The sequence below is a fragment of the Balaenoptera borealis genome (genome assembly GCF_965194805.1).
Source record: "Balaenoptera borealis genome assembly, chromosome: 19".
NCBI classification, from domain to species: Eukaryota; Metazoa; Chordata; class Mammalia; order Artiodactyla; family Balaenopteridae; genus Balaenoptera; species Balaenoptera borealis.
In genome coordinates, this window is record NC_138878.1 from 28,313,371 (window position 1) to 28,333,631 (window position 20,261).

Consider the following 20,261-nt stretch of genomic DNA (forward strand, 5'->3'; position numbering starts at 1 on the left):
CAAAGCCAGGTCCTGCTTGTGCCGTGCTCCCTTCCAATCCCAAAACTCCGGTGGGGAACTCTCTACATTCAATTGCTTACCTAAAAATTCTAGTCTTGGCTCTGACACTCCCTGATTTGATTCTGCAGCTCACTTGAAATGTCAGAGTGGCAATGTCCTTCCTTATCTGTGAAGTGAGTTTGCCTCATTTATTGGCCCTGCCCTCTCACTCCTCTCCATTGATAGGTTATTGTTACCATCAAGTGACTGGAGATGGGAGTCAGGGGTCAATGGCAACTACCAGGGAAGTCTGGGGTGCTGTGGTGCAAGAACAGAAATGTAGCAAGAACCTGGGAATGGACTCAGGGTGGGCAGTAGGCAGGTGCCCTGTTGTTGGCCTGACCATGGCCTTCACGTCTGCCCCAGGCTCACCGTTGCCAGAAGCTGGGTTTTTGCTTCAGGCCTCTCCTCTTCTGACTCCACATCTTCCTGTCCTAGGCTGAGACTCCGGACTGGAGCCTGAAGCTGCAGTAGGTGGGGTAGCTGCTCCCTCTATATTCTTTGCTGTAGAAACAATCAACCATGGCTCAAGGGTATGTTCCGGCCACGACCCCTGCTGGGCCTTCTCTGGGGACAGAGATGGTTTCCCTTGATTTCCTGCAGCCCAACCCCTTACCTTCATGACCTGCTAGGGGCCCAGCTCAGCCCCTCCCAGGCCTGATGACAAGCCAGTAGCTAATAAGAAAGACATCAGAAGCCAATCACTTGCCAGCTCTTTCAGGAGCTTCTGCTTACCACACTTCTGTCTCCAGCTCTTCTGGGTCATAGCTGAGGTCAGGGCCTCCCTGAGACATGGCCCAGCGGAGGGGACATCTCCCTTGCCAGCGGCCTAATGGGGACTGACAGCGGAGGGCTTGTGAGGCAGCCAGATCCTGCAGGAGGTTGGCTGCTGCCTGGCAAGGCCTCTGGAGGCTGGTATTTCCGAAGCTGGAACTTCCTGCCCAGTGGTCACGTGCACTCAGGCCCAAGGAGACTCAGATTTGGCTACTCAGACCCCAGTTCAAACCTCTGGGGCAGTTTCCTAAGGAGGGGACAAGGGAACAGAGACATTGTTTCGGCTACATGAAAACACAGCAGTAGCTGGGCTGCCTTTGAAATGGGCAAAGATGGGTGAGAAGGAGAAGAAATAGATCATCATTATGTAACTGACAGGTACTAAACATATAACAACGAGCTGTGTAAGCTAGCACTATTCTGAATCCAATATTAATATTTAATCCTATCTATGATCCCATGAGGTGGTGGGGTCATTGTCATTCCCATGGATCGATGATAAACTGAGGCAAAGGGAGGTTAAGTAACTTGCCCAAGTCTTCACACAGTTGAGTGATGGAACCAGGATTTGGATCCAGGCACTGTGGCCCCAGAGAGGTTGCTCTTAAGTGTTCATCATCTTATTTGATCCTGCCGATCCTCTTGGCAGTCTTATTCCCACTCTTCAGAAGCTAGAGAGACTCAGATTTTACATAACTTGTCCAAGATTCCACAGGAGTGAGTAGTAGAGCTGGTATTCAAACCCAGGTCTAACCTGACTCAAAACCTTTGTTCTTTTCACTAATCCAGGGCAAACCACAGACCTCAGGCCAAATCCAGCCCACCACCTGTCTTGTAAATAAAGCTACTTTTATGCTACAACAGGAGAGTTGAGTACTTCTGACAGAGACCTTTACAGAAAATGTTTGCTGAAACCTACACTAAAAACGTAGAATGGGTGAAAAGTAGCAACTCCCACTCCTGTCTATCAGCAGCTGCCTAGAAAGGTAGTCATTCACATTTTAGTGTGAATTCACCAATCACATCTGTGGTCGCTCCCTGAGAGTATATCATAGAGTCAAAAACAGAAGGGGGGACTTCCCTGGTGGTCCAGTGGTTAAGACTCCACCCTTCCACTGCAGGGGGCATGGGGTTCCATCCCAAGTCAGGGAAATAAGATCCTGTATGCCACGCAGTGCGGCCAAAAAACCCCCCAAACAAACAAACAAAAAACAGAAGGGACTTTACAGAATCACCTAATCCAACCTTTTCATTTTACCGATTGGAAAGCTAAGGTTTAATAACAGTTGCCAGGAAAACAGATGAGATATTGGATCTGGGGTGGATTAAAATGAAAAGTCAACATAATGCAGGGCGATGGAGATTTAGAAATGAACTCTGTTGTCATACTAATTTCATTTGGGGTGAGGACACAGAGAGATGCCATGTACTATCGGAAGAAAGAGGCCCCCAAAGGTAATATATACCTGTGAGTCTTCAACATTTGAGAATCTGATGAATGTATCAATTCTCTCTCCCAGAAACGTAGACACAAACTCACGCACACAAAAATTTGCGTTTCATTTCAGGAGGTTCTGATATTTCTGAAGCCTATCCATGAACACTTAGTGTTAGTAACCCCTGACCCATTGCACAGATGAACAAATTGAGGCCTAGGGAGAGACTCCACATATCAGGGCCTTTTGGAAGGAGATAAAAATGAACCTCCATCTCTCCAAACATAGGACAGGAGTGCGATTAAAATTGGGACATTTCAAAAGCCCACCAGTTTCTTAAAGTGAAGCCCACCTGTGAGGCTTCTCCAACTACATTTGTCAGCCTAGGGGACAGAGTGGCAGCCAGCCCCCCAGAAGAGCTGCCCTTTCCCCCTCTGCCCCAGGCTCCCTCCTCTACTCCCGCAGGGCCCCTTATTAAATGTCTGCAGGCGTGAGGGGAGGGCTGGAAGCAATGTGGCTGCCTTTTGTTTGATTCATTATAATAAACCCTAACTCCAATTCTGGAGGTAAAATTTAAATGATCAGATGATAATACCCCCTCTGGGATGTCTGCCCAACTCCAATTCAACAAGCCAAACCCACCCTGACATCTTTGGCATAAATGTATTTGACTTTCCCAATGCTGCTGTGCAAGGTTGGGTTCATGGCTATCCAAAAAAAAAAAAAAAATTCCATAAGCTCCAAATGGAAGGGACCTTAGAGGTATGCAACCCCCTCTCACAGCCCTACCTGACACTGAGTTCCCTCTACAACCTCCCTAAGAGACATCACTGGGGTGCTCACTACTTCCGGCACCATCCCATGCTCTGTTTGGCCTCAATTCAGCCCTGGGGCCCACCACCCACTCCCTGACAGCCTTTACATACTTGAAGACATAGACTGAATTGTTGCTTGTCAATACCTCCCTTATATTGGTGTCACTGTCTATCTGCTTACTTGCGTTAAAAATAACAATGTAAGGTCACACCTTCCCCAAACAATACAATATAGCACTAAGGCCCTAAGTGTTAGTGTATCCCTCTTCCCAGAAAACTGCACACAAGTGCTAAATTGCACATTCATTTCCATCCAACTGGAAGTTCTGATGCCCTTGAAATTCAGCCCTAGAAACGAAAAAGCAAAACTACTAACTTGGTATCCACTTTCTACTTAAATAAAAATGCGTCAGTCTCAGAGCTAGGATTACAGATTTAACTCCCCCCCAGTCTTCCGTTCCATAGGTTATCAAACGAGTTGTTTGGGTGAAAGGTGGGCCACTATGACCAGAAGCTCTACTTTACTAGCTGGAGGCTGATCACAGAAGACCCATTGGACTTAATTTGTAGCATTTTACCTTCACGCCAGAAAGAATTCCACTACCAGATACATGGCACAGGAAATATCCTTTATTATTCTGTACACTTAATTTTCCATGAAGAGAACAGCTTTTAAAATAAACGCACACCAGATATAGAAATCTGCATGACATTGGAACAGTCCATGACACAGGGCGCCACTGAAAGAGTCCTTATTTACATAGAAGTGGAGAAACAGAGGGATGAGGGCGGGAACCCCAAAAGCAACTTCACATTCACCAGAATTTTGGTGACTTCTATGATCGCAGCTATAGCCATGCTGCACATCGCAGAGCTGTGGATTTTGGGACTCATAAGAGCATGAAAACTTACCCTCAAATTCCGCAAAACAAAAGGGTTGGATTTATTGTTTAAAATACCAAGTGTTTCTGACATCAGTTGAAGAAATGTTGTCGAAAGAGGAACTACTGAATGTCCAGAAAAATCATAGTTCTGATATGTCTCTGCTCAGTAGTAGGTTATTGGTCACTAGATCATTCTGGAAAGTCCTACAGTAAACCGTGTGCTTCCTTCATTGTAAATTTACAACAATAACATTGTTATGGAGACAGGAAATTTTTTTACTGGATGGGACCTTTGATCTCTGATCCAACCCTTGCTTTTACAGACAGAGAACTCTGAAGCCCACGGAGGTGGAGTCCCTCTCCCCAGGTGACCCAGTAAGACAGCCGCAGACCCAGGTCTGTGCAACTCTAAATGCTGTGCTGTTTCCCCCACGCCACACTCCCTCTCTGTTCTTCTCCCTTCCATGGCTTTCAAAGGAAATAAAGAAATGAAATGAGCTCAGTGGGCTTCTTACTAAGAAATGACATCTTTGGTAAGAATGTTCGGTCTCACATTAACGGGATCATTTGGCAAGAGACTGGCTCCCACCTGGGCCGGAACCCCTCTGAGAATTAAGGCAGCTTTGAGGACCTTTATTTGGCACGACATTTGGCAAGAGTTGGCAGGTCCCCTTCTCCTCTGTCTCATTCGCATCTAGAATGAAGACCGACTCACAGGTTGACACTAAATGTTATAATTAGACACTGAGTAGATGTTAACGGGATGGTATTAAACAGATATTTTTACACTTCATGGAAAATAATAATTCTTTAAAAAATCTGGTAAAGTATCAAAAGTGCTCTATACAGTACACAGGAGCACCCTCATCCGGGATAACCTCTACTATCAAAAAAAAAGGCCTCAAATAAGAAGTCAAACATTACTTATGATAAAGCCCATGCTCCCTCTCCATCAAGTGTGGGTGAAAGGTGAACCCAGAAGGTCTGCCAGCACCTCCTCGAAAATGTCCATGGGTGTCCCGGGTCCCCCCATCTCCAGAGCCCCTCCCCAGGCTCGGGAGCCAACTTCCCCCGCAAGGCAGCACCACTGGGTTGGTTGGTGTTGGTTCAGCTAGCACCGCATCTCTGATTTGCCTTCGGACAAATGTCTGGAGGCAGAAGGGCCACGTGCAGTTGGCAAAGCGCAAACGTCAGGCTCTCTCTGAAGGGTGCCCCTGATACACAGGCTTTTCTGACTCATTTCTGCCAAGTAGACTCAGCTTTTCACAACCCGCTGTTCCCTAGAGTGACTATTTTCATCAAAGGAGAGCAGCTGGGGCTTCCCTGGTGGCCCAGTGGTTAAGAATCCGCCTGCCAATGCAGGGGACACGGGTTCGAGCCCTGATCCGGGAAGATCCCACATGCCGCGGAGCAACTAAGCCCATGCGCCACAACTACTGAGCCTGCGCTCTAGAGCCCGCGCGCCACAACTACTGAAGCCCGCGCACCTAGAGCCTGTGCTCCACAACAAGAGAAACCACTGCAATGAGAAGCCCGCACACTGCAACGAAGAGTAGCTCCCACTCGCCGTAACTAGAGAAAGCTCACACGCAGCAACGAAGACCCAACACAGCCAAAAATAATAAATAAATAAAATAAATTTATTTAAAAAAAAAAAAAAGGAGAGCAGCTAAATCATTTCCTCTCTAGCAACCAGCTAGAGGAGAATAAATGACATCCCCCCACCCCCCTTCTTCCAACACATTGTTCTTTTGCTAAGAAATATGCCTTGGCCACTTGACTGGATGGATTTTTGTTTATGTTTAATGACAGCCCTGGATGGGGTGAACCATATTGTGCTGGGAATTTCAAAGTGCTCTCAGCTGAGAGTCAGGGGCTCTGACTTGAGGGTCCAACTGGATCCCTTAGTAGCTGGGGAACCTTGAGCAAGAATGACTGAAATGCTGGACCTTGGTTTTCTCACCTGGAGAATAGGGACACAGAAGCCAGCCCTGCAGTACTTGCTGGGCGGATGGGAGTGAACGTGGATGAAAGTGCTTTGTTAAAAACAAACAAACAAAAAAATGTCACACCTAGGGAGGAATTATCCTTCACGGGCGGATTCAGTCACTTGTGAGGCCAAATTCCATCAGTGACGGGTCACCTTGCTCTCATCCCCAGACCCCTGTTTGTTCCACTCTGTTGGATGCTCCCAGGCCCCATCTTTTTCAGGGTCCAAGACACCTGCCACTTGGGCTGTCTCAGATTTTGAACTGAACTTTTTATATGGAAAGATCCAAAGTCTCCTGATTTTCCTACTTTTCTTTAAAGAATGACATAAGGACCCTGTCCCTGGGAGAAAACCACCTCCCTGCCCCCAGCCGGCCCATCTTCCACAGACTGCATAATCAATAGATTAGGGTCAGTGACACCCCACTTTCCCCAAAGCACCTTTCGGATGTGTGTCACCCTCTACTCCCAGTGGAAATGATGTGGCCTTTTTTTTTGCCCAAGATACTGCAACAGGGGCTCCCACAGTCAGGACGATAACCCACAACTCTAGATTGCCAATGAGAGCGTAAGAAACTCAGACCATAAACAGAAATTCCAAATGGATGCCACCGACTTACCAAACTACAAATCGCTTCTCTGAATGAGCTGAGACTAGCCACCAGCACCACCAGAGGGCACCACTTGTAAGTTTGTATCAGAAATCAACCTGAAATTCTCTACAGCCGCCAACCTGCTCCGTCAATTGAGACTATTCTCCCCTCAACCTGAGTGACCGGGGTGCTATATGCTTGGTTCCATGCTGCCCTCCACGGTGCAAAGTATGGCACATGAAGAGAGACAAAGGGAGTTTTCAGGGCCCACTCCCCATCACTCGAGACTCCTGGTCCGGGCTGGGTGGGATTCCCAGGGACAGGCTTTGCAGGTGTCTGTGAACAATACAGAAACAGACAGCCTGTCGGCTGTGCCCTTGGACACCCACCTGGCCCTGTGAGGACAGCAGAGGATCCCGTAGTGGAGACACGCAGCTGGCCTTGCTGGGTTCCTGTCCTGAGTCACCCAGGAAGGTCTCAGGAGCCACAGGTAGGTTCCTGAGCTCCGTGCATCTGACAGAGCGAGACCCGCATGTGGTCTCTACAGACTTGTCTGCTTCTTCTGCAGAAGCCACTCACTGCGACACCCATAGCTCTGGACCCTCTGAGCGCCAGAAACCAGAAGAATATTCCAGAACACACACAAATCAAACCCAGGTCAACCAGAGTGAAAACTAATCTATGAAGATTTCTGCTCACGATCCCCCAGAGCTTCTATCCACGGACTTCAGAACAGCGACAAATATCCCCAAGCTCCCCAACCCAGGTCCAAACAACAGAGCACTGACCGGGGCAGACGAGAGAGGCAAGATCTCTGTACCTCCCAAACTCAGCTGGGCTTTTTATTTGTGTTTTGGTTTTACGGTGTCTGACCAAAAAGCAACATCCTCTGTCTCATTTGGTGGACTGAGGATTTCTTCTGCGGCCCAAAGTACCAGCAAACGAGGTGGGGAGTTCTGCCCGAGCCCGTGGACGTCAGCTCGGGCCGGCTCCCACACTGGGTGAGACTTCCTCAAAACTAAAGAGGTTCAACAGAAGTCATTTTTTCCTGTTCCCTCCTCTCCTCTTCTCCCACAAGGCTTACCAATCCAAGCTCACAGCCCTCAGGCCAGGTGAACAGAAGGTGAACGAAAACCAGGTCACTAAATCAGTTGTAACTTGGAAAAGAGGAAGAGGGGGGTCGGAGAGGAATCCCCAGACAGTGTCTGGGGTGGTAGGAAGCCTTTGACCTGAACGTTGGTGCAGCAGGGTTCCTCCTCGGGGTCAGATTCAGATGGCCAGCCAGTGTTCCAACTGCAGAGGAAGACAGCAAGGCTGTTAGGCAAGGGCCAGTGCGGGCAGGGACCGAGGGACAAGGGCCAGCTGAGAAGGGCAGTAAGACACATGGAGGGGCAGAAAACACAGCTGCTTCCTTCAAAGACCCGGAGAACATGCAGGCCAATCCCCTAATAGTCACTGGCACCCAGAAAGGGCAAAGGAACCTTCACAAAGTCACACAGTATGTCTGAAGCAGGGGGGGCTCACCGGGACCCTCCTGGCTCCCCCACCCCCATATTTTACAGGGGAAAAGGGTAGGACTCAGGTCAACACGTTACTGATGTACCTACAGCGCTTCCTTCAAGATAAGAAATCCTCAGCCTAATCTGGGGATACTCCGTGGTCACAACTCAAAGAGGGAGAACCGAGTTTAGGAAAGTCTGGGCATTTGGTATCTCAGGACCAAGGAGTGGAGGGGCAGGTGAAAGCTGATAGAAGGCAGAAGACAGGCCCCTCTCCTCCGTTTGTAACATCACACCCCCAGGGGCTATAGCGAGCAGCTGCTCTGGGTTTTCTGGAGTGTGGTGTGTGGTCTTGCCTCGCCCCCGCCCCGTGGCCCCCATCAAAATGGTCCAAGCTGCACCTACTTGGAACTGCCTGACGTCCCTCTGGGCCACCAGGTGATGCTCGTTCTCTGGGGTGATGCCATAGGCCAGTCTCTGTGAAAGGACGGAGAAGGGGAGGAGGCCTCAGCTTGGCCCAGGGACACCCTTCCAGCAGCCCAGAGGACACCACACATCAGGGCCACCTGCTATTTGGCCCTGAAGTCTCACATGGACAGCAGGAGAGGTTCGTACAAGACACCCTGGTTTGTGGAGCTGGTTGGTTCACTTTGAGACATTCATCCAGTGAATGTTTATTGAGTCAATGACTGTAGTCACACACTGGCCTAGGCCCTGGGGATCCAGAGCTGAAGGTCACCCACACATTCTGCTTTGGGGGAGCTTACAGCTCATGGAAGGGGCTGACACTGAACAGAAACACACATCGGCAATTTTACAACCACGATCGGAGTCAGTGCTGCAGAGGTCAAGTTCAGAGCACAATGAGAACTCTGATGGGACCTCAGCCCTGCCTGGGGATTGGGGCCGCCTCCTTGGGCTGTAGACACAGGGTGGACCCAGGGAATGCGTCTGGAATCAATGCCTGATCACTAGAGCGGGATCCCAAAGTGTGGAGAATAAAAAGCTCAAAGCAGGTCCTGGTTCCACGTCCGGGATGAGCTCACGGAACACGGGTCCTCCCAGTGACCCAGAGGCTCCTGGACTTTGGGATTTCACGGACAGGAAACACGTCACAAGGGGGAGGGGGTGGACACAGCCCTGCCTGGGACCCTCTGCACTAAGTTCCTGTACAGCTCACTCCTTTACGTCCTCCTGTGTCTTTCTGTCCCCTCATGAGAACATGAGCTCCGGGGAGCGTGTCTAGGGCTGAGGATACTGCCTGCCCCGTACAGATACTCAGTAAATATCTGTGAAGGAAGTGGATAAAGGAATGAAGGGATGAGATCTTTATAAGTAAGGACATGAGGAAAAGACTATCACCATTATTTATAAAAGAAAGGGCATTTAACAACCAAAGTACAGGAAAGACATAATTTTAGTTAAAAGGCAGATCATGCGTATATGTATCTGCAATGTACACAGGTCAAAGAAGAAAATGTATTTTGGAAATCTCTGGTTTAGGCTGATCAGGTATCAGGTTCACAACAGAAGCAGGTGAAAGCCAAGATACAAGGTCACGGTGAGTTTGGATGGGGAGAGTGTGGGACATCTGGGGACATGACAAACCTTAGGAGGTGGGACACAGGAGTGGGCACAGTTAATGCAGATTAACTGCTCCTTAGGGGAATGGAGGGCTGAGCTCCTCACATAAACAACGGTAGGAACAGAGTGGGAGCACACAGTGCATATGACGTTCAACACGAGAGCAGGTGCCACGTGGTGACCGTCTACCGTGTGCCAGGTGCTGTGCCAAGCACTTCCTTTCACCTTTCAAGGTCTGTATGATTACCCCAGGTCACAAATGTGGAACCTGAGGCTTGGGGGTAAATAACGTGGCCAATGTGGCAGGTCCGTGTGACTCTAGATTCCGTGTCCTTCTGTCTCCCTCTTTCACCCCAGCGGGAATGACTCGGGATGCCCCCTCCCGTGCTGTCCCCCACCCTCCCCCAGGCTCGGCCCAGAGCTCACCTCGCGAAGGGAGCCCCGCGTGCTGAGGAACTTGTAGACGATGTAGGCGGGCACCAGGACCATGGAGGAGCCCGCGATGCCCCACCCGACCCAGTTGGCCCAGAGTGGGAAGATGTAGTCATCGTAGGTGAGCGGCTTGAAATTGATGATGCTCACGACCACCACAAACTGGGGGGAAGGGACAGAAGGAAGAGGGAGAGAGACAAGGAGAGGGGAGAGAGAGGGAAGGAGGTGGGAGAGAGGGAGGGGTGCAGAGAGGGACCAGAGGGAAGTGAGGACCAGCGTGTGAGATGGATGCAGGAATGGAGACGATAAGGAAGGAGGGAGATGGAGAGAGAAAGGAGGAAGAATCCAAGTAAGGAAGGATAACAAAAAGGAGACAAAGAAACAGGAGCAATACAAAGAGAAGAAAACTAGAAAGGTGACCTTGGAACTGAGTGGTGGCACAGACAGCCCCCGGCCCAGACCTGGCCCCAGGCTGGCGACCCCGCTCATGTGCAGCCTCCTGGGAATCAACAGGGCAGAGCATCCTGAGCATCTGTCTGCGTGACCAGGGCCCTGCATCCCAACCTCCTCCCCTCAGAAGCAAAGATCCCCACCCCCACCCTCACCCCAGACACACAGCACCCCTCCCCCGAGGATGCCCAACCACACACTACACACCAGGAGGAACGCAGGGCTGACAAACTTCCAGCAGAGTCTCCAGTACAGGCCCGGCTTGAATCCCATCATCTGCTGGATGTCGTTGCTGAACCTGTCCACACCTGCGCACACACAGGGCAGGCCCATTACAGCGGCCCCTGCAGAGCCTGGGGCCACCCCTGCTGCCTTCCCAAGAGGGTCTGTCCCCAGGTGGAGAGCAGAACAGTATCTCCAGAGACAGGGATACCCTGGCACTTAGGAGACCTGGGGACAGGCACTTGGCCGGTTCAGAACAGGGGAGAGAACACACTCAGAGGTAGCATTCCCTTGTAGGTGCCGCCCCAATTCCTTTTTCAGAGGGAAAACCAGGGCTCGGGGAGGGGAGGGGACTTGGCCCTGGTTACACAGCCAGGGTGGCCTGACTCCAAAGCCCAGCTCTTTCCTCCCGCTCCCTCTCTCTTAAAACAATGATGGCTGTGTATATAGAGCTTTCCCCGACTTTAATCTGGTAGAAGAGACCAGACTCTTTCCAGTGAGTAGAAAACAGCGAGTGACACATGGGGAAGAAATGAACAATGACAACACATTTCACTTTCTACCACGTTCTCCCCATTCAGCTCTGGAGTAAGATTGCCAGAGAAGACAGAGGACACTCAGTTACATTTGAATTTCGGAGAGACAACAAAAGTCATTCGAGTTTAAGCAATTTCATGCAATATTTGGGACATATACTAAAAAAAATGATTCATTATCTGAAATTCAAGTTTAACTGGATGTGTTGTATCCTGGATTTGCTAAACCTGGCAACCCTACTCTAGAATGAATTACATGGCTTGAGGAGCAGCAGCTTCCTCTGAGTTCCTCTCTAACAGCTGACACTGATGCCTTTGGGGCCTTTGTGTCCTCCTTTTAAAGGGCGCTCGTGCAAAGATGAGCTGAGGGCTGGGAGAGCTGCGTCCAATAAGCAACTCATTCAACTCTGGGATCAGCCAGTGACTGCCCTGGAAACGGAAAGCCCCTTGGCACCTCCAGGTGAAAAGGCTCCAGAAGCACACGGGGCCCGAGGCTTTGCCACACGCTCAGGACCCAGCACGTACCATAAAACCAGGAGACGCCTATGGCCTCCATGAGCACAGCAAACAGAATGGAGGTCCCCGCCGCAAACGTGTCCAGCAGGGTCAGCACGTATATTCCACCCTGGGGCATGGACAGAGAAAGCCTGAGGCCATGATGGATAGAAATGGCTATCAACTGTTACATCCATCAAAATTTAGCTGTCCCCTGTCCCGCTCACTCAGAACTCACACCCACCCCCAACACAGGTAATGGCGTTTCTGGTGCTACTGTGTTGCCGCTATGTATTCTACATATTCACTGGGTCTGAGGGTGGGGACTTCAGCCAGTAAAAAGCAAGATGGATTTTATCAATGAAAAAAAAAATGTTGCCTGCCATATCAGTAAACAAAAGATGTTGCAGCCATCACATTATAGCCGCCGCTCTGAAGGTGAGCTCTGAGGGAATTCAGGATAGAAACAGGATGCCCGCCATCTAGCAGTCAGCAAAAAGCTCGGATACTGGCCCTAGATAGCTGAGGTCCATATCAAAGGAATGATTTCAGTGAGCCCAAACTCTTGCATCTTCCCATACACGGAAAAGCACGAAATTCCTTAACTTGAGATGTCTGGTTTTCTTTGGTCAACAGTAATCTTTTGATGTAACAACTACCTGATCTTTGCTGCAAAAACTCACGTATCCTGGCTCCTCCCTTACCTCTCTGGAGCAGTCCCTCAGAGCTATCTGAGATGCTGTGTCCCAGGCTTAAGTCCTCAGTTTTGTCCACCGAATAAAACATAATTCTCAGCTTTCAGGTTGTGCACTTTTTTCAGCTGGCAGTTTAAAATGGACTTTTGCTGCCCCCCCAAACCAACAAGCAGTTGAAAGATTTGTCTGGATATCCTCAGGCTCAGAAGGGACCGATAACAACGGGGTGTAACCCTAGGGGACTGGGCCACGGAGTTCAGGATACCAGGCACTGCCATGGTTCCCCTGAGCTCACCCTAGCCCTACCCCCCAGCTTCAAGTCTGGGAATATCTGGCTGGATTGAAATGCAGCCTCAGAAGCCCCAGGTGACCCAGAGCCCAGCCCCCCTCACCTTGGTTATGCAAAACAGGGCCAGAAGGAAGGTTCCAAAGGAGACACCAAATGTGAAGAGTTTCCGGTGTCGTTTCAGGACCTGGAAGTCGTCGGCCAGGCCCGTGATGACCGCCTCCATGCCTCCCATCTGAAGGGAACCAGGCAGGTGGGACACAGGGGTGAATGAAAAATGTTGTCCAACATATCAGCAAACAAAGGATGCTGCAGCCATCAAGCCATCAGCCACTACCGCTGCCCCCGCAAAGGTGCACCTGAGGGGACTCAGGATGGGAAAGAAAGCATACTGGCCCTAGATAGCTCAGGTGCATATCAAAGGAATGATTTCAATGAGCCCAGACTCTTGCATCTTCCCATATACAGAAAAGCGCTAAATTCATTAACTTGAGATGTCTGGTTTTGTTTAATTAACAGTCATCTTTTGATGCTCTGACCACCTGGTTTTTGCTGCAAAAACTCCTACATATCCTGGCTCCCCCCTGACCTCTTCAGAGCAGTCCCTCAGAGCGATCTGAGAGGCTGCCTCCCAGGCTTGAAGTCCCCAGAAAGTCTGCCAACTGAAACATAATTCTCAACTTTCAGGTTGTGCATTTTTTGGCTGCACCACGCGCATGCGGGATTATTAGCTCCCCAACCAGGGAGTGAACCCGTGCCCCCTGCAGTGGAAGCTCAGAGTCTTAACCACTGGACCACCAGGGAAGTCCCAGGTTGTGCATTTTTTTTTCAGTCAACACAGGAGTGAGGGACTCTCTGAACCCCAGTCTCAGGCCTCCCGGCTCCCTTGGACCTCCCGCAGCCCTGGACTCATGAGCCCTGGAGGCTGCCTGGCTTCTCTAGAGAAATCAGCAGGTCCTCCCTTCTCCCCATCCTCTCACCCCACTTCTGCCCCGTTCTCAACCAACCTCAGAACTCAGAAACCATGTGGGAGAGGGTGAAGAGTTAACTCCTGTCTCCCCCTTATCAACAGGGACCTGACTCCTGTCCACTCACTCAGCCTGAGTGGATGCTGATGAAATACCGTGGGAAGAGTGGTTGGTTAGAGAACAAGAGTTCTAGCCATGCCCTCTCTGAATTCAGTTTCCCATCTGTAAAAGGAGAGTATTGGGCTGGCTTATCCGAGGTCCCTTCTAATGTAGAGTTCCATGATGCCAAGTAGGTTTCTCTTGGTTCTTGGCTTTGGCCTAAATCTTGCCTTTCTGAGTGAGTACTGATTTCCTTGTTTGCATTTAAATAAGGTCTTCTGCAAACAACTACTGATCAGGGGCTTGAATGGTGGAGAACTTTAGACTGAGTAGTGTGAGTGTATTTAGGGGAGGGAGGGTCAGGTCTAGTGGTGTCTGTGGGGGGATGGTATCCCCAGCAAGGTCACTCACTGAGCTGTCAATTCCCAGAGCCAGGAGCATGACGAAGAACACGACAGCCCAGAACGTGGATCCTGATAGGGTGGAAATGGCTTCTGGGTACAGGATGAAGACCAGGCCAGCTCCTGTAAGGAACATCAAGGACCTCATTAATAGCTGGGACTGGTGGTCTGAGCTGCAGATGATAGGAGAGCATTTTGAGGCCCAACAAGCCCCAGCCCAGCCCCATGATATTTGGGCAGTCATGTGTAGATGGAGCAAACCAAGGTCTAAAGATGACTGATGAAGCCAGCTCCAGCCTGAGTTCACCTATGCACCAAGGAGGTTGACCTCAAACAGCCAAGCCAGAGGGCAGTGCCTCTCCTGGACCGCTACAGGCAATGGGCCTCAAACCCCACCTGCTGCACCCCATGAGGGATCCTCTTACTCTCAGAACTTTGTGATTTTCAGAGTCCATCAGAGGCAGCCCCTCCCCAAGTCTCGGCCTGTTTGTGGCCATAAGAATATGAGAAGCAGCGGGGAAGGACACGAGCTGGTTGAACAACTTCAGTCGCCTGAGTCTCAGCTTTCTGATCTTTAAAGTGGGTCTATTAACACTTGCCTAGTAACACTGCAAGAACTAAACAAAGATATGTCAAGTGCTTAGCACAGGGGCTGGTACAGAGTCAGTGCTCCAAAATCTATCTGGTCTGGCCTGACTCAGAAGATGATTCTGCCTGGACTTCCGACTGATGGCCTCAAAGAAAGTGGGCAGCTGGGAAAGCTCCGTGTCCAGTCCTCTCAGTCCCGCAGCCACAGGAGAACTGCTAAGAAAGGGGTGAGTTTTTCAGCCCCCTCCTCCTCAGTGGGCCAGTCTGCCCACCCACCTTCAGTGGCAACATCCTCAATGTTGACCTTGTGTTCGTGGGCCATGTAACCAAGGATGGAGAAGATGGCGAACCCAGAGATGAAGCTGGTGACACAGTTGATGGTGCTGGTGAGCAGGGCGTCCCTGAGGGAAAAGAAAGCACTGTTAGTTCAAGTGGTCTGACTCTCCCCAACCCCGCTTATGGACTGCTGGACCATCTATGGAATCCACGGCTTCAAATGCCAACCCCCTCTTCAGCGTCCCTGCTGCCACATGGACCCCCAGCACCTCCCCACCACAGGGTCAGAACCTGTAGGTGCAGAAAATAGGTCAGCAGCTTCTGGATGAAACACTTTGATACCAGAGCCTGATATCAAACTCTTATTGGGAAATCGAGTCAACAGCCTCCTTCCTCAACCAACTTTCTGTGGCTCCCCAGTGCCTCTCAACTTTTCACCCAGGCATTCAAGAGCTTTGCTGAGAGGACCCAACCTTCTTTCCAGGCTTATTTCCCATGACTCCCCAACATGTACTCTCTGAGCAAACCAGTCAACTTGCTGGTTCACAAACGTACCACGTCCCCTGGCTTTGCTCATGCTGTAAGTTGTCTGCTCACTCCGTGTCTGCCTATCCCAACCCTAACTATCTTCCAAGGCTCACCTCAAACGCACCTCTATGCTCTTGCTGATCCCCCATCAGATGGCTGATCACCCCATTTCCTTAGCCTCCCTAAAGCCTGTCCCACTGGTCTGTATTCATCCTACTCTGTCTTGTACCAGGGAGGTTATGATTCTGTCTTAAGCCTTTGATAGAGAAGGATGGAAGCAGCTCCATCTGTGCCCATGTCTGAAGCCCTCACAGCACTGGGGCTGTGGGAGGCAGCATTAAATGCTTACAGGACCAGATGATCTAGAGCACAGTCTTCTGACTCTACGGCACTGAGCAGACTTCTCATTCTGCTGTGTGGTCTTAAGCTCTGACCCTGCCAGGCCCTCACCCCTCAAGCAACCAGCCTGGATATTCCAACCTTGTCTGCCCGGGCATCAGATGGACAGACAGGCAGTGCTGGCAGCTCTGAAAGCCACACAATTCCCCTCTGTCCCAGCTACCCACCCTCATGATATCCCAGTGTTAGTGGCCTCAGCTTTCCCAGCTCCTCACCCTGCATCTATTTGGGAGGTGTCCTGAACTGACATATGTTCATCAGGACCCCCATAGGCCATGTCGGAGTTCACAGAACGTCCAGGATGGTCTACTGCACTTCATTTCACAGGGAAAGAAACCCAAGAAGAAAATTTGACTTGTCCCAGACCAGAGCCCTCTCTCCCATCCCTGCAAGGGTTGATTCCCAGGATTTAGAGCTTTCCAGAGCCCCAGGAAGGATCTTACCTATAGCAGTTGTTGTCAAATTTGTTGTAACTAGCAAATGCAATCAAGACACCAAATCCAGCGCCCAAGGAAAAAAATATCTGAGTTGCAGCATCAATCCATACCTGAAATGGGCAGATAAAGGCCATCACCCTCTGTTTCCACCGAATTGGACTACCTCACTGTTCCAGAAGGGCTGGGAAGCCCCAGGGACGCCCTAAGACCTGAGGAAATGAGGTCTGAACTAGAGATGGGGAGCCACGCAACTCCTGCTCTCCCGCAGCCTGTACAAAATCACTGTGCAGAGAGGCTGGGGTCTCTCTAGCATCTCCCAGCCTTGGGTGGTCATGAGTGAGCTCACCCCAGAGGAACTCACTGGCTCAATTTGACATCCTGATTTTCAAAGAAAGTTAATAAACAAAATGTTCTAGGCTAGAATGTGGATAGGGCAAGGGCAAAGGGTTATGACTATCTCAGGGGTTATGGAGACAACATCTTCAGAAAGGGGTAATGATTCCTAGTAGCTTCTACCAACCCATAGACAGTGGTGACTCCTTGGTGGCCAATGGGGTCTACTTCCTTCATCTTTTGGATGATGAGACTGCATGGCTGCAAGCCCGGAGATCTGAGCTCCTCTCCAACCTCTCAGCCTCATGGTCTTGCCCTGGTCAATTTCACTGTCTATATCTCAGTTTCCTCATCTGTACACTGGGGATAATTTTACCTAGCTCACCAGGAATAAGCCACAATTCGGATTTGTGAGACTTCTGTCATCTCCCCACGCGTGCTATTCTAGACTTCCCCTGCTTTGTAAGCAAAGGGTGTAATGAGAGAAGCAATCTGACGGAGGAAGGTAGATCTGCTCCCTGAGACAGCACTCAGGCTGAGTTTCTACTGTCGAGAAAGACTTAGGATATTTAAACAATGCAGAACAGATAGAACTCTGACTTGCTTCACAATTTACAAGGCTGTTTCATGTCTTACGCTCTGTTATTTTTCTGACAGTTATTAAGGAAGTAGGTTTTTCTCTTGGTTACTGGGCTATAACACTGAGTTGTGCTGGGACAATGGGAGGTGTGTACTGGGAGGCGTCCATCCTAATCCTATGTTGATCTTGCCTGCCAGGATTATTATGGGTTCAAGTAGAGTGTGGGGAAGTCTTTGGGGATTATGAGGGGAAATACTGAGGTGTGGTCACTGAGGCAGACGTGAGGGAGGAGGCTGGAAATCATCTCAGCTGTGATTTGAAGATGCTCAAGGCACTAGGAACCTCTAAGATTGTCCCTGCTCCCAGCCTCACCGCGCTACTTTGGACTCCACTCCACATTCACCCCGCCTTCATTGTAATCTCTACCTCTGGGCAGGACAGTGAGCTCGAGGGGCTGCGAGGGGAGAGTCAGCAGGGTCTGGTCTCCCTGCAGCTGACGCTGCTCCTTATGCCAACATCACAGATGGTACCAGAGGCCAGGGTTGGAGACCAGAGTAGAAATAGGGCTAGGGTGGCTGGGGTGAGGCTGGGGCCACGGCACAGGGCAGAGGTAAGGACCCAGGACAGGGTATTGCTTTCCTTGAAAGGAGGGGTCTGCAAAGGCCACTCAACAGAACCACAGATCCCAAGCCATCAGAGCCGGACAGGCTCACAGAGACTGTCAGGTGCAAATCAAATTGGCCTTGGTCAGGTGGAGAAGCTGCAGCCCAGAGTGGGAAGGATCCATCCCAGGCTACGTAGAGCTGGGACCAGAGTTTCTTCCACTGCCTGCACCGAGAACCCTCCCCAACCCGGGCCCAAGGGTGGGTGGTCACTGGGCACTGACCGTGGCCTCTTTCAGACGGTAGAAGTCGATGTGCAGGTAGGCGTTGATGCCATTGGAAGCGCCGGGCAGCGTGATGCCGTGGACCAGGAGCACAAACAACACGAGGTAAGGCAGCGTGGCCGTGATCCACACCACCTGGCGGTGGACAAGCTCGCAGTGAGAGCCTGACTCTGCTGCCAGCGGGGTGGGGGGCTGGCGGGGGGCAGCCAGTCACACCCTCCCCACACCTTCCTTCACACAGTGCACGGGCTAAGAGCTCCACCTCCAGGCCAGGCCTGGGGTACTCCAGGACAGAGCGGACAGACCAAGGCTGCACCCAATGAGAAAGTCGGCACCCTGGGGGCACCGCTGCCAAGGAAGCCAAGGGCAGTGAGGACGCAGACTCTCCTGGTGCCCAGCGCCTCCTGCTCTACAAGCTTCCTGCGCTGACTTGCCCCAGGTGGAACTAGCACCCTCACCTTTACGCCCTCCTTCCTCCCTTCTCTCCCCCGCTCGTTTACCTTCATGCAAGTGTATCCTCCTAAGCTCACCGCCCAGGGAGGGATGTGGGCCGAAAGCAGAATCCCTGGCTGCTCTTTATTTGGGGATGGATTTAGGGCAAAGACAAACTGCCTCGTCCAGAAACCCATAAGGGAAGAAACTGTCCCCAGACTGAAAAGAGACACCAGCCCAGCCTGCCCACGATGAAGAAACAGAGAAGAGAAGTGGGGAGAGGAGAAGGTTGCGTAGGCTTCCTCGCTGTTCCTTCTCACCCCTGACTATACATTAGACTAGTCTGCGGGAAGTTATAGACAAAAATGTCCAAGTTCAGATTCCATTTTTGGACTTTCTGATTTAATTGGTCTGGGATGGGGCTTGCACTCCGTGCTTTGAAAGCTCCCTCAGGTGGATGCAGGGGACAAAGACAGATGAGGATCACTTACTGAGCAATTTCCATCTGCTAGCCCAGCAGTGAGGACCTCTCACCCCATCCTCCCAACTGCCCTGGAGGCGGGCAGGATCAGGAACTGCCCTCATCTTGCGGGTGAGGACACTGTAGCTTAGGGGGCATCATTCATCCCGAGGTCACCCGTTAGGGAACGATGGTGCCTGGGCTCCAACCCAGGTGGTCTGACCACAAAGCCATGTGCTTAATCACTCACGCTACTGCATATCTGAGACCCAGGTTCAAGTCCCGGCTCTGCCAAGACAGCTGTGAAACCCTCTCCCTCTCTTGGCCTCAGGCTCCCCATCTGTACAAGCAGGCTGGAGTAGGTGGCTTTGGAGAACCTTCCAGATCAACATTTAGGCGTTCGGTACAGGCTTGTAGTTGCTAAGTGCTGGTTCAGCCAACGCCTGTGAGCGGCGGGTGGGCAGACAGGACTCCAGGGCGGCAAGCGGCAGTGTGTGCACACGTGCCCGACGCCCTGGGGGCTGGCTGACCTCCGCCCTCTACCCTGCGGTGGTCGGTGGGCCAGGGTCACCGAGTGTGTGGTCTGCGGTAACCCCTTTCCCTGATTCAGACTGTACCTCGCCCCCCAGTGTCCCAGCTGTGGAGCCATCTTCCCAAGAACAGAGCCTTCACCGGCCAAGACGGGAAATGTGAACACTTGCAATTCATTTCAGACCGGCTCTGTGGCTTTGGCAGCCTGCTAAGAAAAGATCCGTGTCCTGTTCCAGACGTAGTCTGGGAAGAAATAAGCAATGCTCTTGGTTTTCTCATGAGCCAGGGTATAAAAACAATTAAAGACAGGACACAACAATGTCCTGCATGAAGTTCCTTATTCTAGAAAGCCCCTCCCCATGGACTGCAGGGGTCCTCGCCTGCTCTGGAGGCAAAACGTGGGCAGGGACTTCAGACGACAAGTTTCCATCTGCGGGGGGCTTCCTAGGGCAACACTCCTGTCCCACTCGTCATTACACTCCTCAGGGGAGGGCGTGAGTCCTCCTCCTCCAAAGGTGACTTTGCACAAAGAAACGGAGCATGCGAGGCTCCACTCCTTTTCTCTTTAGCATCAGTCTCCCCATAGACAACTCAGGCCTGCTCCAGCCAAGTGC

At 51.1% G+C, this 20,261-nt stretch overlaps 1 protein-coding gene across 9 annotated transcripts in view; it reads right to left on the reverse strand.

Annotated features, from left to right (window-relative positions):
• SLC6A2 (solute carrier family 6 member 2) overlaps positions 1 to 20,261 on the reverse strand; it is a 78,136-nt gene that overhangs the window by 13,256 nt on the left and 44,619 nt on the right. For 8 of the 9 annotated variants that reach the window (XM_082367013.1, XM_082367014.1, XM_082367017.1 and 5 more), the window contains 8 exons: positions 18,225 to 18,359; positions 16,432 to 16,535; positions 15,062 to 15,186; positions 14,208 to 14,320; positions 12,836 to 12,964; positions 11,779 to 11,878; positions 10,703 to 10,803; positions 10,046 to 10,544 (listed from right to left, as the gene is read on the reverse strand). In XM_082367013.1, coding sequence (XP_082223139.1) covers positions 10,158 to 10,544; positions 10,703 to 10,803; positions 11,779 to 11,878; positions 12,836 to 12,964; positions 14,208 to 14,320; positions 15,062 to 15,186; positions 16,432 to 16,535; positions 18,225 to 18,359 — 1,194 coding nt within the window. In that variant the 3' untranslated portion in view covers positions 10,046 to 10,157. Of the gene's footprint in view, positions 1 to 411; positions 7,824 to 8,434; positions 8,507 to 10,039; positions 10,545 to 10,702; positions 10,804 to 11,778; positions 11,879 to 12,835; positions 12,965 to 14,207; positions 14,321 to 15,061; positions 15,187 to 16,431; positions 16,536 to 18,224; positions 18,360 to 20,261 lie in introns of those variants that run through there. The other variant, XM_082367018.1, reaches the window with a different exon arrangement.